This window comes from Rhea americana, unplaced genomic scaffold (assembly GCF_003343005.1).
Source record: "Rhea americana isolate MKP2758 unplaced genomic scaffold, rheAme1 scaffold_341, whole genome shotgun sequence".
In the NCBI taxonomy this organism is placed as follows: Eukaryota; Metazoa; Chordata; class Aves; order Rheiformes; family Rheidae; genus Rhea; species Rhea americana.
In genome coordinates, this window is record NW_028186470.1 from 533041 (window position 1) to 546893 (window position 13853).

Below are 13853 nucleotides of genomic sequence, written 5' to 3' on the forward strand. Positions count from 1 at the left end.
GCTGCGAGCCCCCGCGCTGGCTGCCTGCCAGCCCCCGCGGCCCGGCCCCGCCGCGGGGAGGGGGACGCAGTGCAGCCCCCCAGCACCCCCCGTCCCACGGCAGGCAGGGAGCAGGAGGCAGGAGCATCCCCCGGCCTGGTCTGGTCCGGACCCAGAACACCCCCATGCTGAGGCGCCTGGGGTGAGGCTGAGGCCCGAGGGGGGGGGTGACAGCAGGATGTGCCAGCAAGGCCTGGGGGCTCGGGGGGGGGCTCAGGGGGGCACAGGACACAGCTGGGAAATGGGGCAGACGAAGCCCCGCTCCCTGCAGCTCCCCAGGCTGCACGCGCAGGGCGCCTGCGCCAGCCCGGTGCCCCTGCGTCCCCCCCGGCTGGGCGCTTCACGGGGCTGTGCCCTCCCCCCCCAGCCCCCAGTCCAGCACCCCCAGTCCTCGGCGCCACCCTGCTACCAGGCAGCGCCCGGTGCTGAAGGGGTTACAGTGCCCGGTGCCCGTAGGGCCGCCCCGCCGGCTGCGCCCGCCGTGGTGCCCCCACCGCAGAGCCAGCCATGGCCCGGAGGCGCACAGGGGACCAGCTCCCCGGCRGCTACATCGCCGACGCGGGCAGCGGGACGCTGTACAAGCGCGGCCGGCTCCTTGGCCAGGTAATGCCACCGCCTCGGCGCCGGCCCCGGCCTGGCCCCGCGGGAGCCCGCGCGGCCCTTCGCCTGGGCTGGCACCTCCGTCCCCCTCTGCACCCCGGCAGCGCTCGGGCCTCCAATCCGCCCTGCTCCGAGGGCTTCCCCGCGTCCCCCTCTGCCTGCTACCTGGCTGCAGGAGCAATGGGGAGACCGAGGCAGAGGGCGGCTTGGGGACGCTGTGACCGAGCCAGAGCAAAGCAGATGCCCGGGGCCAGCGGCTGCTGCACCTGCAGGACGGGGCCAGCGTCAGCCGGGTCCCCTGGGCTCCTCCGCCGCCCCGTGGGAAGGGCACGTGGCCCCGTGCCCGGACACCTGGGCCCTCCTCTTGCATCTGCCCCTTGCTCGTCGTACACCCTTGAGCGACTCCCAGGTCGGGCTCCCCGGCCGAGCGCCCCGAGCGGGTGCTCAGTCCCGTCTGCTGCCGCGCAGGGTGCTTTTGGGCGATGCTACGAGCTCATGGACGTGTCCAGCAGCAAGGTCTACGCGGTGAAGATCATCCCGCAGGCCCGGCTCGCCGAGCCGGGGAACAGGCAGCGGGTGAGTGCGCGGCGCGGACCCGGCTTCCCCCTCGCCCTGCCCTCGCCCCGGGYCGCCCTTCCCCGCGGTGCCGGGTTTGTCCCATCCTGCTCCCCACGAGGTCCCCGCTGGGGGCAGCCAGCTGCCGGGGGGTCCCCCGGGCCGCCCGCCCCAGCGCCCATCACCGCGCGCGGGGGTCGCCGGCCCCGCAGGTGGAGCGGGAGATCGAGCTGCACGGCCGCCTGCGCCACCGGCACGTCGTCGGCTTCCGCGGGCACTTCGCCGACCGCAGCAACGTCTACGTAGTGCTGGAGTACTGCAGCCGCGGGGTGAGCGGGCGGCCCCGAGCCCTGCCGCCGGCGGTGGCTTTGCCGGGCCCGGAGCCGACTCCGCTCTCGGTCCCCAGACCCTGGCTGACATCCTGCGGGTCCGGGAGACGCTGACGGAGCCGGAGGTGCGGTACTACCTGCGGCAGATCATCTCGGGGCTGCGCTACCTGCAYGGGCAGGGCATCGTGCACCGGGACCTCAAGCCGAGTGCGTGGGGCCGAGCCGGGGCAGCGGGAGGAGGCCKGGAGCAGCCGGGGGCTCCGGCCGCGGCTCAGCGCTCCCCTCCGCAGGTAACCTCTTCGTCACCACGAGCATGCAGGTGAAGATCGGCGACCTGGGGCTGGCGAGGCGCGAGGGGCCGAGCGGCCGGCGCTGGGGGTGAGTGCGGTGAGGGCGGGCGGGCGCCCGGGCGCCCGGGGCTCGCGGCTCACCGCCCCGCTCCCCAGCACCGTCTGCGGGACGCCCGGCTTCCTGGCCCCAGAGGTGGTCGACAGGAGGGGACACTCGGCGGCCTCCGACGTCTGGGCGCTGGGCTGCATCACGTAAGCGGGGACGCCGACCGGAGGGCCGGGCGCGGGTTGCCCCCGGCGCGGGCTGAGCCGCCGGTTTCCCCAGGTAYGCGGCGCTGGCGGGTTCCTCCCCGTTCGAGGGCACCAGCCGGCAGGAGCTGTACCGGCGCATCCGGGCGGCGCGGCTCCCGCTGCCCGGCAGCCTCTCGCCCCGCGCCCGGGCCCTCGTCGCCAGCCTGCTGGCCCCGGAGCCGGCGGCTCGGCCCGGCCTCGGCGACGTGCTGCGCCATGACTTCTTCACGCAGGTGCGGGGCTGGCCGGCGGGCGGGCGGGCTGCTCCGGCCCGGAGGGGGCTGCGCAGGGCGTCACCGGCTCTCGCTCCGCAGGGCTTCACTCCGGACACGCTGCCGGCCCGTGCCTGCCGCTCGGCGCCTGTCTTCGCCAGGCCCAACCTGCTGTGCCAAGTGCTGCGGCGAGCTGCCGCGGCGCTGCTCGGGGGGTGCCAGCAGCCCCCCGACGGCGGGCCACGGCCCTCCCTGCCCAGCCCGGCAGGGACCCGCGGGCACCGCACCGCTGAGGCTGTCGCGGGTGCCGTGCAGGAGGGTGTCCCCAGCCACCCCGACTTCCGAGATAGGAACTGAGCCGTGCCAACATCCACTTACGAAAACCTTTATTAGTGCTAGGAACTGTCTAAAATCCAATCATGGAAACAAGCAGGGTGGGACGCGACCAGTACAAACGGCACACACACCAGTTTGCCCTTGGAAAAGGTTAACAGGAAAAAAAAAATCCCAGGCAGGGATGAGGGAGGGGGGTGGGAGTGAGCACGGAGCTGGGGGCCGCGGCACAGCTGCCAGGTGCCTGGTGCAGGACCGTTCTGTTCTCTGGGATCTCGTGTGCACRGGACAGGAGCAGCGCTAGGGAAAGGAGCGACGTCCCCCCGCGCGCCCCAGCCCGCCGGGGCTGGCCCCTTGGCTCCGGGCTCCTGGCGGAGGTCGCAGCCTGGCCGGGGCTCTGCCTGGGAGCAGCCTTCAGCAGCACCTCTCACAGCACCAGCACAAGTTATTTGAGGGAGGGACAAAGTTATTTGTGGCCTGGGAAAAGAAGGGAGGAAAGTGCGCGGTTTCCCCGTTCAGCTTCAGTTCTCTCCCTCGAGAGGAAAAGAGGTCTGAAAGAAAACCCTGAAAGCTCAGTAAAACATGACACAAACACCCACAGCGTCAATTCAAGAGCGCCGAGCCCTGTGCAGCCAGCACCCGGGACAGACACTCGCCTATGCCTAAAACGGAGGGGGGGCGGGGAAGAAAGAATTTGCCTGAATTTGCCCCAACAAGCACCAAGGAGCCGCTTTGCTGCTTACAGACCCGTCCACGCGCCAGCACAGGAGGCGACCGGCAAGRAAGGATGGTGCTGGCCTTCCCCTGTCACCGGGGCGGGGGGATTGGGGACGAGGAGAGGGAGGTCACAGCAATGACTTTGTCTGCACTCGGAGCGAGCTTTCTTCCAATGCTCTCAGCAGCAGCTGCTCCACGAAACCAGCTGTAATCRGAGGGGAGGGAAGATGTTCTAGCGACACAGCTCAAACGTAAGCACAAGGGACGAGGGGAGAAGTACAGGAAACGACCAGCCAGGGAGGGAAACCTCCGYGTACGTGGGAAGGAAGGCGACATGTCAGGGAGGAGCTGCCAGCTCTCACGCACAGCCCGAGGCCTGGGAGCCGCCGGGACGCTGCGTGGCGAGCCCGAGCGCTCAGCCTTGCCCCGCACGCAGCGCCGGGCCCGCAGCCCTCCACCTGCTCACAGCARGAGCAAAACCCAGGTCGTGAGAAGCAGAAGAGCCCTGCAGGGACTATTTCCACGGCCCTGAATAAGTCATGGCACATAGAGTGACTCCGAGGCAGGCGGTGGGGTGGGAACAGAGAGAAAAATCACCTGAGAGCACCTGAAAGAATGGGAGACCCSGGGGCCCGGCTGGAGGATCATTCCTCTTGCTTCCAGTCATGGATGCAGGAGGAACACCAGAAGACAAGAACGGCCCTCGCAACAGGGTCACCTACTGCAGAGACAGGAGAAATCCCTYGGGGCGCACATACGAGCGTCTCAGAGCTCCCCACAGCTAACAAGGAACTCATCCATCCTGCACCTGTGCCTAACGTTTGCTATTAAAACCTCTGCCAGCCTGCACAATGGTTCCTCCTCGGGCTACAAAGGAGGAAACAGAAATGAGCAAAGCCAGAAATCACACTTTGCTCTTTGGGATCAATGCTCCTCTCTGGAGGGTCTGACTTGGCCCTCACAGAGCTGCCATCCCACACGCTGGGGTGTCGTGGCGGGAGGAACAGTGCTGGARGGAGGAGAGGCGAGCGAGCAGAGGGAGGCATGCCACATGGGCACGTGTTTAAAACCTCCTCAGGACCMGGCCAACAGCTAGGGGCGGCAGGTGGCACAGCCCACACTGCTCCYGAGGCCGGGCACAGGGCTGGCTGCCGTCCTCTGGCGTTGGCACCGTACCCGAGAGCCTCCCGCCCAAGGGCCCTGCCCTGGCACGAGGCCTACTCAGTATTTTTATCCCAGGCATCTGTGTTGTTTGAAGCTGTCTGCCTTTTTCCACAGCCCTTCCCAGGCCCACCCTGGCTTAGAGGTGACAGCAATAGCAACCCACCCTCTGCTGCTATGACCTGAGCCCTGCAGGCATCAGCTGCCCCAAGATGGCCTTCAGCAGAGGCTCCCAGAAGCTCCAAGGATACCCCRAGACTGCCTCCAAACGCCCCCAGAGGAAAGGGGAGCACCCACAACAGTGCAGAGGTGCACTGAACAGGACAGCACACTGCAGGGATCCCCAGGCTAGCAGAGACCCAAGCCAGCAAGCCTCCCCAGAATGCGTGAGGACCTCACATGGACAGCAGCTCATTAGCCAGGGACAACCAGCACAGGAACAACCCCCAAGGACGCCTCTGCCAGCAAGAGAGGCGAGCAGCTCACGCCGTGCTCATCAGAGCCCCCTGTTCTGGGGAGCACAGGCCATCTCCTGCCTCCCCTGCCCTGCCGGAGTAACAAACACCCTCCCAGGCTGGCTGCCAGGCAGGAACATCTGAAGGACTCAAGGAAGGACATAGGTCAGGAGAGGTAAAATCAATAGTTTTTAAGCTTTAGGATCTTCCCATCTTTATCCCACAGCTGCCAGCTGCCAAAGGCAGGGAGAGTGTGATTCCTAATACAGCTTCTCAGGCCATTTGTTTTGTGGTCGGAACAGTARATCTACCCTGGGGCATAAAACAAGCTGAGCCCTGTGGGAAGTCTCATTTCTTAAAAAAATGGATTTTAAAATGAGATTCAGGCTTAGTAACTCCTCTCACCCTCCTCTCCAGCTAATGACAAGGCTAAAACTCACCCTTGTGCAGAAATCAGGTTCAAAGTTCAGCTAATTTATGTGGGCTAGTGACAGCCTCATCCCCCTTCTAGGGAGGGTGACAAAGGCAATTCAATTCCCTCTGCAGAGCTGTCACTGCAGAGCCCTGGACCAGGACTGAATCCAGTTCCTGAGGCCCAAGGTGAGCTCAGAGAAGGATCCTGGAGGAACAACTGCCCGGGTGGGGACTGGCCCAGGAAGCATTTGGTGACAGAAGTACCAGGTATTGCTCGGCCTGGGAGGACTGGTGCGTAGACAAAGGAGCTGGCTTGACTCGAATGGGCTGGAGCAGTTTCTCAGCAGGCCGAAGGCAGCGAGTTGCTCTCTACCTTCAGTCCTTTGCTGGCCAGGAAGGCGTCCTGTTTGGGCTCGCGACCCAAGAACTTCCTCAACATGTYGGAAGCATCCACAGAGCCACCAGGATGCAGGATGCAGTTCCTGTAATCCATGCCCACCTGCAGGGAGACAGACGGGGGCACGTGTAGGACGCCCATCCCGCCACTGACCTCGCTCTGCAGCARCCCTGGCCCTTGGCTGCCTCCCATCACCTCCTTGCCCCTCTTGGCACAGCAGCTCACCCTGGGAATGCAGCCCCTGCCACGCACAGAGTCAGGCCGCGCCATACGTCCTTCCCTACCTTACAGTTCATGATCCCCTCCTGTTTGAAGCGCGTGTGGAACATATCCATGGAATACACTTCGCTCCAGAGGTAGCCGTAGTACTGGGCATCATAGCCTCCAGCCAAGTGGCCGAATGTAGCTGGCATGTTTGTACCTTGGCAGCAAAGGAAGGGCAGGGGTGTTAACCGAAAAGGCTGTTCAAACCAGGACCACGCGGACTGCTCACAGCATGGAAAAACAACTGCACACTGTAAATTTATCAGAGCGGGCACTGCACCAGCGAGCTCACAATCACAGGGGAAACAGGAAAACCTTCCAGTCATTTTTGTATAGATTCAACCCTGCTTTTCCTGGAGTCRGCAGAAACAGTGAAAAACAGAAACAGTGCTTTTCTCACCCTATTGAGCCAGGTGGGGCCTCAAGCCCCAGACTTGAAAGGAACCTGCCAAGCCAAGCTTGCCAGSCCAGGCCCCGAAAGCCAGCAGGACTGCGAACCCCATCCCCAAAGCCCCTGAGTACCTGGGGTGGCAGGAACACCCAGCACCTCTTCACACAGCCGGGCAAACACCTCCACCGGGTCAGCTTTTGTCTGGGTGTGCAGCGCCTGGTCCACCTTGGCCAGGACGATCTGACGCAAGTTGAACAGCCCTGTTCCCAGGAGAAGGCAAACTAAGATCCTTCCTGAAAGCAGCAGCGTATCTGAGGCCAGGTCACCTCAAGGCAGACCTGGGGGCTCTAACAGTTGTCCCCACACCCACTCKCTATTCTGCTTCCCCAGACCATCCCAGCTCAGCGGCGCCTGCAGCATCCTGCCTGCAGATACGGGCCTGCATCCCCCACGCACCCCTTCCGCCTGCACTGCTTCGACCTGCCTGCAACGCCTCCTGCCTTTGCCRCTCCGTCCTTGCTCTTCCCAGACTGCTGACTAATAGCAAGCAGACGCAGTTCTTTCCTCCAATCTTCATAGTCCCCACAGGGAGCAAGGCAAAGCCTTTCCTTTGACCATCCTCTACCCACCAGGTCACCAAGGGTCCCCTGCACCTCCCTACGCACAAGGGATACTTCCTGGGAATGGCACACAACCCACCTGTGTTTGCCTGCCTAGATTTAATTAGCTTCTCCAGCAGCTCATCAGGGATAGGGCTTCCAGTTTTGTAGTGCCTGGACATGCGCAGCAGTGGCTCCTTCTCCCACACCCAGTTCTCCAGCATCTGGGATGGTGCCTCGACAAAGTCCCGCTCCACGTGCGTCCCACTGAACATGGCAAACTCCGCCTAAGAGACACGTCCAAACTGTCAACACAGCCAGCTCAGAGCTGAACATCATTTGCTCCCACTGGATAGTACAACAGGGAAAAGGCAACTAATCACATCAGAGCAGAYCCAACCACTGACTACAGGCTGACAGGATTAGCCCAGAAACAAGTRTTTGGGATCCGAATGGCAAAGTTCCCTGATTTGTAAATGACAAGATGTTTCCAGCCCTTGGAAGGTGATTCAGACCAAGGTGCTGGGCTGTTTGGCACTGGATGGGAARGAAGCAGTAAAAGGCAGGCTGGTGGCCAATACTGGTCTTGCCTAGTACCTAGCCCTGACCAGGGTTCTAGGATCTGTGGCCAGGACAGACAGCTATTACACTCTTCTCAGCCCTGATTCAAATCTCCACCAGTCTAGCCAGGCCTTACCTGCGAGCACAGTTGGTGCATGACATGCCCAAATTCATGGAAGTACGTCTCCACCTCGTCGTGCTGCAGCAAGGAAGGYGCATCTGGTGTGGGCTTGGTGAAGTTGGCCACCATGGCAGCCACCGAGATTTGCCGGCTGGAGTCTGGCAACAGGCAGCCTGGCTGCAGGCCAAAGCAGGCTGCGTGCCCRTACTTCCCTTCCCTAGGTCAGGAAGGGGACATTGTTAAGTGGATACTCCCATTCAGCCAGGCATGAACCACTGCCCAGGGCTGTGAGGTCCTGCTCCAAGTGGAAGACCCGAGTGATGCTGTGATTCATGCAGGCCCAGAGCTCCTGGGATTACYCTGCCCCAGTACACACCTCCCCCTCTGCCAAACCCATGCATCTGGGAGTGGCACAGCCCTTTCTCTTCCCCAGGCACACTGCAGGCTCTGTTCCCAGTCCTCCTCCCTCTCTTTGGCTTCCCCAAGGGCCTCACCGTGGGTACAGGTCCAAGTAGAATTTGCCGATGGTCTCCCCAGAGGAGGTGTCCTTCACCGTATAAAGCTGGACATCCTCATGCCAGACCTGAGCTTTCTCCTCCAAATGGAAGGTGAGCCCCAGCAGCTCCTGGTATATAGCCAGCAGGCCTGTGGTGACCACTTGCATCGGGAAGTACTCCTTCAGCAGGTTCTGATCCACGCTGTACTTGGTCTCCTCCACCTGATTCATGTAGTAGCGCATGTCCCAGGCATTGATGCGGTTGTCAAACTCCAGGCCTCGCTTCTCACACTCTTTCTTTTTCAGGTCCAGAATCACAGCCCGTTCTTTCTCCCCAAGGGGTTTCAGCTTCTGGGCCAGCTCATCTGGGAGAAGTGAAGAAAGCAGGGTTAGTCCCCAAGGGTGACAGCAGCACATGCAGCCCAGCACATTCTCCTATCCTTTCCCTCCACAGCCAAGTGCCATACCCAAGAAAGAAGCCACTGTTTGGCTACTTTTAGCCATGTTCATCTCCAGCACAAAGTCAGCGTGAGTGTTGAAGCCCAGGAGRCTAGCTTTCTGAGCCCGCAAGTCCACCAGCTCCTTGAGGATCAAGCAATTCTCCTGCAACACAGAGCCAGATAATGAGCTCAGCATGAAGCAGGGTACACAGGCAAGAAAGGAAGCACAAGCTCCACTGTGTAAAGAAGCAAAATCTTGGAAAAGATCCCTCCAATACCTGGTAAACTTTCAGAATCCTTCACTGGACCAGAGCCAGGGAACCCCTTTCCACACAGGCTGAGCAAAGCTCAGCCATCAGTTTGCCCTATCCCTTGTCTTCTTCCCTAGCTCTACCAACTATGATGACTTTGCATGCTGCAGGTTTCCATCTCCCCAAGCATGCCATCTCCTCCTCCCCCCCCCCCCGCAGTGATCTGAGTGAGATGGACAGTCACTGCACTGCTGAGGTTGGCTGTCCTCAACACTAGCAGATCTACACATGGAAGAGTCCTGACTCAACAAGCCATCCAGCCTTGTTAGCGTGCAGCAAGGCCACCTACCTCTTTGCACCTGGAATTGAACATTTCCTCCACCTTCCTCCTTGTCTCGGGCACATAGCACTTCTTCAAGAGAGGGAAATAATGTGGATATTTCAAGGTGACTTTCAGCTTGCCATCCTCTGTCTTTTCCAGAGAGTTCAGGAAGTCCTCTGGGAGCCCCCCTGAGAAAATAGCAGACATGCGTGACAGAGGGCGCAGGCCTCTCCTCTAGGAATATCAAGTCAAGGACTGAGCATAGGAAAAGGTTCTTGCTCTTTGGATCAGAGGAATCTAAGCACTCGCAGCACATCAGCCTTACATGCTGTGGAAGGAACAAGATCCCAGGGCTTAACGAATTCCTGCACAGTGGCTGAGCTGCGGTACGTGCTCTTAGCCCTCTGACAGGAAGGTTTAGACTGCCGTTCTTAACTCTGTGCCTGTCCCGTACACACAGGGCATACAGGGCTCAGTCAATGCACAGCTATTCATCGCCGCTGGAATGCCCTTGTTCACCTGCAGCCAGGTGCAGAGAACAGCCCCAGGGTGCCTTTGCCAGGCCTGAAGCGGGGAGGGCTCAGCTTCAGYGTGAATCAGGCTCTGAGACCCAAGAGACATAAGCCTGAGTGCTCCATACCTAGTTCTTCCTTTGAGAAGGGCAAGTAGGTGGTATCTTCGTTGAGGTTCTTGTTGAAGTCTATGCAAAGGACGCTCAGCTTTTTCTTAATAGCTTTGATTTTCTTTAAAATACAGATGAACAGAGCAAAGTCAGTCCAAAGGGGAAAGTCAAACAGCACCATTCACCGTCTCCAGACAGCAGCTTGCCTGCTGAGTAACCCACTGGTTTGCAGTTGGCTTATATTCAAACTGAACTGCAGAATTAGTTGCATGCGGGCACTGAGCTCTCATCCTAGAACAGGCTCCCTTTGATCACACCTCATAGGAAAGCAGCCACCTCAGCAAGGTCCCAACTGTCTCCTGCCAGCTCAGGAGCTGCAGGTGTTTAAGCAATGGCCTCCCCCACCCTTACTTCATTTCATCTTCTCTTCTATTTTTAACCCAGCTTCAAGCTCCTCCACTGAGCCAGTGGCTCAGGAGAAAAGGGGGAGCCCCTGAGCAGTTCAGCCAAGCCCAGTCCAGTCTGCTCACCCCCATCCCAGCTCCAGTGGGGCACCCTCTGTGACTGCCCCTTTGCTCTTGGGGTCAGAGTCCTAGTTCCACTACCAACCCACACTAYCCTGTCTGGGCTCTCAGCTTCTCAGGAGCCCCTAGCTCCAAACATGAACCCCACTTTGTAAACATTGTCCCCATCCAACAGAAAGGACAAAGAAGGAAAGAGAGTTGTCACCCAACTTGCCCAAGCTCATATGAATCAGGAACAAAATTCAGGAGTCTGAGCCTCAGGCCTCTGCTCTAACCACTAAACTGTCCCATTAGACCTGTAAGGCCTCTTCTACAGGTGCTTATTTTAAGCTTTTTGGTCTCACCTCCTGTGTTTCCTCAGGTAGATGAAGACCATTTCTTTTACCCARTTTGATCAGCCTCTCTAGATATCTCTTTGCTTCCGGCTTCAGTGAAGCACTCTCAGATTTCTCCTGTAAAGCAAAAATCCGTGAGCACAGGGAACCRAAGGAACAGGCATTCACACAGCTGCTGCAGAAAGCTGTTGCACCTGCTCCTGGAGGAAGCTGTGGGTTATTGTAGTAATGGTGACCCAGAAGCAGATAGAAACATCCCACAAGAAGGCTTCAGTTTATTGTAATAGTTCCTACCATGAAGTTGCTTTAAAAATCTCACCTTTACACCATGTCACAGCACTTTTCAGGGCGTTACACAGCTGCTTCCCTGAACGAGGCAGGTCAGGGTTACTAATGCCGTTTTACCAGAGAGGTAATCAAAGCCCTGAGTGAGGTGAGAACCCTCAAAACCCAGCTCCCCAGTTCTCACTCTAACAATTGGACTGTACTGTCTACAGACTTGATTTAATACCATTCGGGTCTAAGTTCTGGGATGAGATAAAAGGGTTTCTTGTAATTGCTGGAGGTTTCAGTTTCCTGCTCAGATGAAGCTGAACCTTTTTCATCCCCAGTTRGTCAGCAAGCATCCTCCAAAGCACACACCTGGAGCCAGACAATCCGCTGGTACACGTCCTGCCTCATGCTCATCTCCACGTCGAATTCTGAGAGCTTCTTGTCAGCCTCAGTGCTTGCTGCACGGATGTCTTTGCAAGGAGAGACGTGCTGGGGGAAGTCCAGCATGTTCCGACGGACTGAAAAGACAAAAGGTGGGTTACAGCAAAGGCAATGGCTTCATGTCCCACAACTGCTCACGCATGGGAGCATGCAGGGAGAGTCTGTGTTAACTGGGAGATAGTCTGACAGCCCTACAGCCTGAGCTACAGCCCGCACATAGGGAGAGCAAGGCCAACTGCTGCCAAGAGACAGACCCAGAGGCAGCATTCAGTCACCCACAGCACCTCTTCACTCCTTGCTTGCTGCCGAGCCTGCTGACCAGGCAGTCCGCTGATTTCCCATGACAAACAATATCTCACACAAAACTTGCAGGAGTTTCAGGCTTCTGAGATCTCACGTCTTTTGTCAGCTACAGCTGATACCAACAGTTTCCTTAGTGACTAAGGAAACAGATTTCTCTGCTAGCAGATACAGGCAGCATTGTTGCCTGTCTCCTTCCCTTAGAAAACCAGGCTACAAGTGACACAACTTCAGTGCAGATGTTTCTCAAAAGCTCCCATGTAGCCAGTGTGCTCTGTCCTGACTTACTTCCATTTTAGAATTGAATACCAGAAGAATATTCCCTGCCACTATATTTGCAAAACCTCAAACAACAGTCTAGTAGGAAAGCACTGTTCTCCAGACAAGAGGATTCTCCTCCCAGCAGGAGGAGAACAGACTGCTACTCTCCGTTGCCCATAGAAAGTGCTGACAGTTCTGCTGAAGTTAATATTATCTCTGCTTAGCATGGGCTTTATTTTTTCTTTTTCATTTTTTTTTCTAAAGAGAAAAGAAACCAGATAAAAGAAAAAGGAGGCTTGCAAACTTGCTTCTGTTCTAGACAGATGTAATCACCTTGCAACACAGACAGTCAGAATAACCAACAGATGTCATGAGGCAGGACTGGGAGTTGCAGGACTTTGACACTCTAGTGCTGTAAATAATTAGCCTGAGATATATTGAAGCCTGCATTATTTGCCAACATAATGCCACCACATCATGTTATTTTACACATAATCTCTAAAACCAGTACTCTGTTTAAACAGACAAGATACACAGAGATACATTTATCCACGTAGAGAAGAGAAAGAGTTGAAGATTTCTTATATCATCCAAACCATTTCTGCCAATGGACAATTTACTCCTGCTAAATGCAACCTGACATATAGAAGTATGAGACAACCTTGAAAATCTTGTTATTCCTTCCAGAGACCACCCTGTTGCCAAAGCAATACCACTGCCAAAGCTCTGTCCTCATGTTCTACTTACACTTTTGTTCCAAATCTATTCCTTTCTTTATGGTTATATCTAGCTGTATAAACATTAACTGGAAAAAAAATATCACACAGAAGCTGTGGGAGTCAAGGAAATAAAAAAGTAGATGACAGTACAGAGTAGTGACACAAAAAAAAATCTTCATAACCCATAGACTTCCAGAAAGCAAGTACTCTTTGTCTACCTACCTGTATATTCCACTTCCACATCAGCCAGTGCCTTGAGAGTATTTTCGTAGGACACTTCTCCCTGTTCTTGGGAGCCCACCCGGTCATACACAAGCTTGGTCCTCTCTGTGAGCTCCGCAGCCATATTTTCTATCTGTTCGGCAGTCAGGTCCCATCTTAGCTGATTTGCTAACAGCCTGGGGGACTGACTGTCCACAAGGTTACCTGGGTAAGTAGGAAGGAAACCAATGCATCAAGTATTACACGTTTCCCACTTACACGAGCTGGAAGGAAAATTCAGCTGCATATCTAAAGCTCGATAAGAAAAACACTTAAAGGAGAGTTCCAGCAAACGAACTACGCACATGGGCAAAGGAGCTCCTAAGGAACCTGAGTGCCGGATCCAAACGGCAGCCAGATTATTTTCCAGGCACTGTTTACCCTCTCAGTTATGACAAGCCCTTCACAGAAACCTGACTCCCTCCCTGCTCCCTCACCCCTTGCTCTTCTGGCAGGTGCTTGTGGCCCCGGGAAGCAAATGTGGCTGTCACAGCCCCAGTGCAAGCCTCAGGCCTTGCTTGGGGAAGGGGCTACGCAGCAGAGAGGGGACAGCTGGGGCGAGCAGAAGCCCACAGGCCCCTCGCAAAGCCATTGTAGGGCTATCCCAGCTCCCTCTCTCTTGCACCCCATGCAGCCAGTTCTCCTTGTCCCCCCTCATCTTCTGCTCCAAATGAAGCCTCTCAGCAACCCCCTGCTATCCTGGCCCCTCCTCCCTCCCCCCTCCTATCTCTTTATCTCCCTGCTACTATCCCAGCTCCTCTCCTCATCTCCCCAACCCCTCTCTGCTATCCTAGCCCCTCAACCCCTCCCTTTCACCCTGAGGTGAAAGAGGGGCCTGCTATCTCAGCCCCTCTCCCTGCCCCCCTCACTCCCTCTCCC

General features: G+C 57.6%; 2 protein-coding genes across 2 annotated transcripts; one reads left to right on the plus strand and one right to left on the minus strand.

Annotated features, from left to right (window-relative positions):
- Positions 1-541: 541 nt before the first annotated feature.
- LOC146592202 (inactive serine/threonine-protein kinase PLK5-like) lies at positions 542-2673 on the plus strand. The gene is made up of 8 exons (XM_085311443.1): positions 542-642; positions 1108-1215; positions 1407-1523; positions 1601-1730; positions 1814-1901; positions 1970-2065; positions 2139-2337; positions 2419-2673. The coding sequence occupies exons 1-8, from the start codon at positions 547-549 to the stop codon at positions 2671-2673; spliced, it is 1089 nt and encodes a 362-aa protein (XP_085167569.1). The 5' UTR covers positions 542-546.
- Positions 2674-5158: 2485 nt separating this feature from the next.
- THOP1 (thimet oligopeptidase 1) lies at positions 5159-13136 on the minus strand. Its single transcript, XM_085311493.1, has 12 exons — positions 12936-13136; positions 11362-11510; positions 10729-10836; positions 9879-9981; positions 9266-9426; positions 8693-8828; positions 8224-8590; positions 7745-7946; positions 7148-7334; positions 6580-6708; positions 6078-6214; positions 5159-5895 (listed from the first exon to the last, which is right to left on the minus strand). Exons 1-12 carry the CDS (start codon positions 13057-13059, stop codon positions 5737-5739), a joined length of 1962 nt encoding a protein of 653 aa, XP_085167619.1. The 5' UTR covers positions 13060-13136; the 3' UTR covers positions 5159-5736.
- Between the last annotated feature and the right edge of the window lie 717 nt (positions 13137-13853).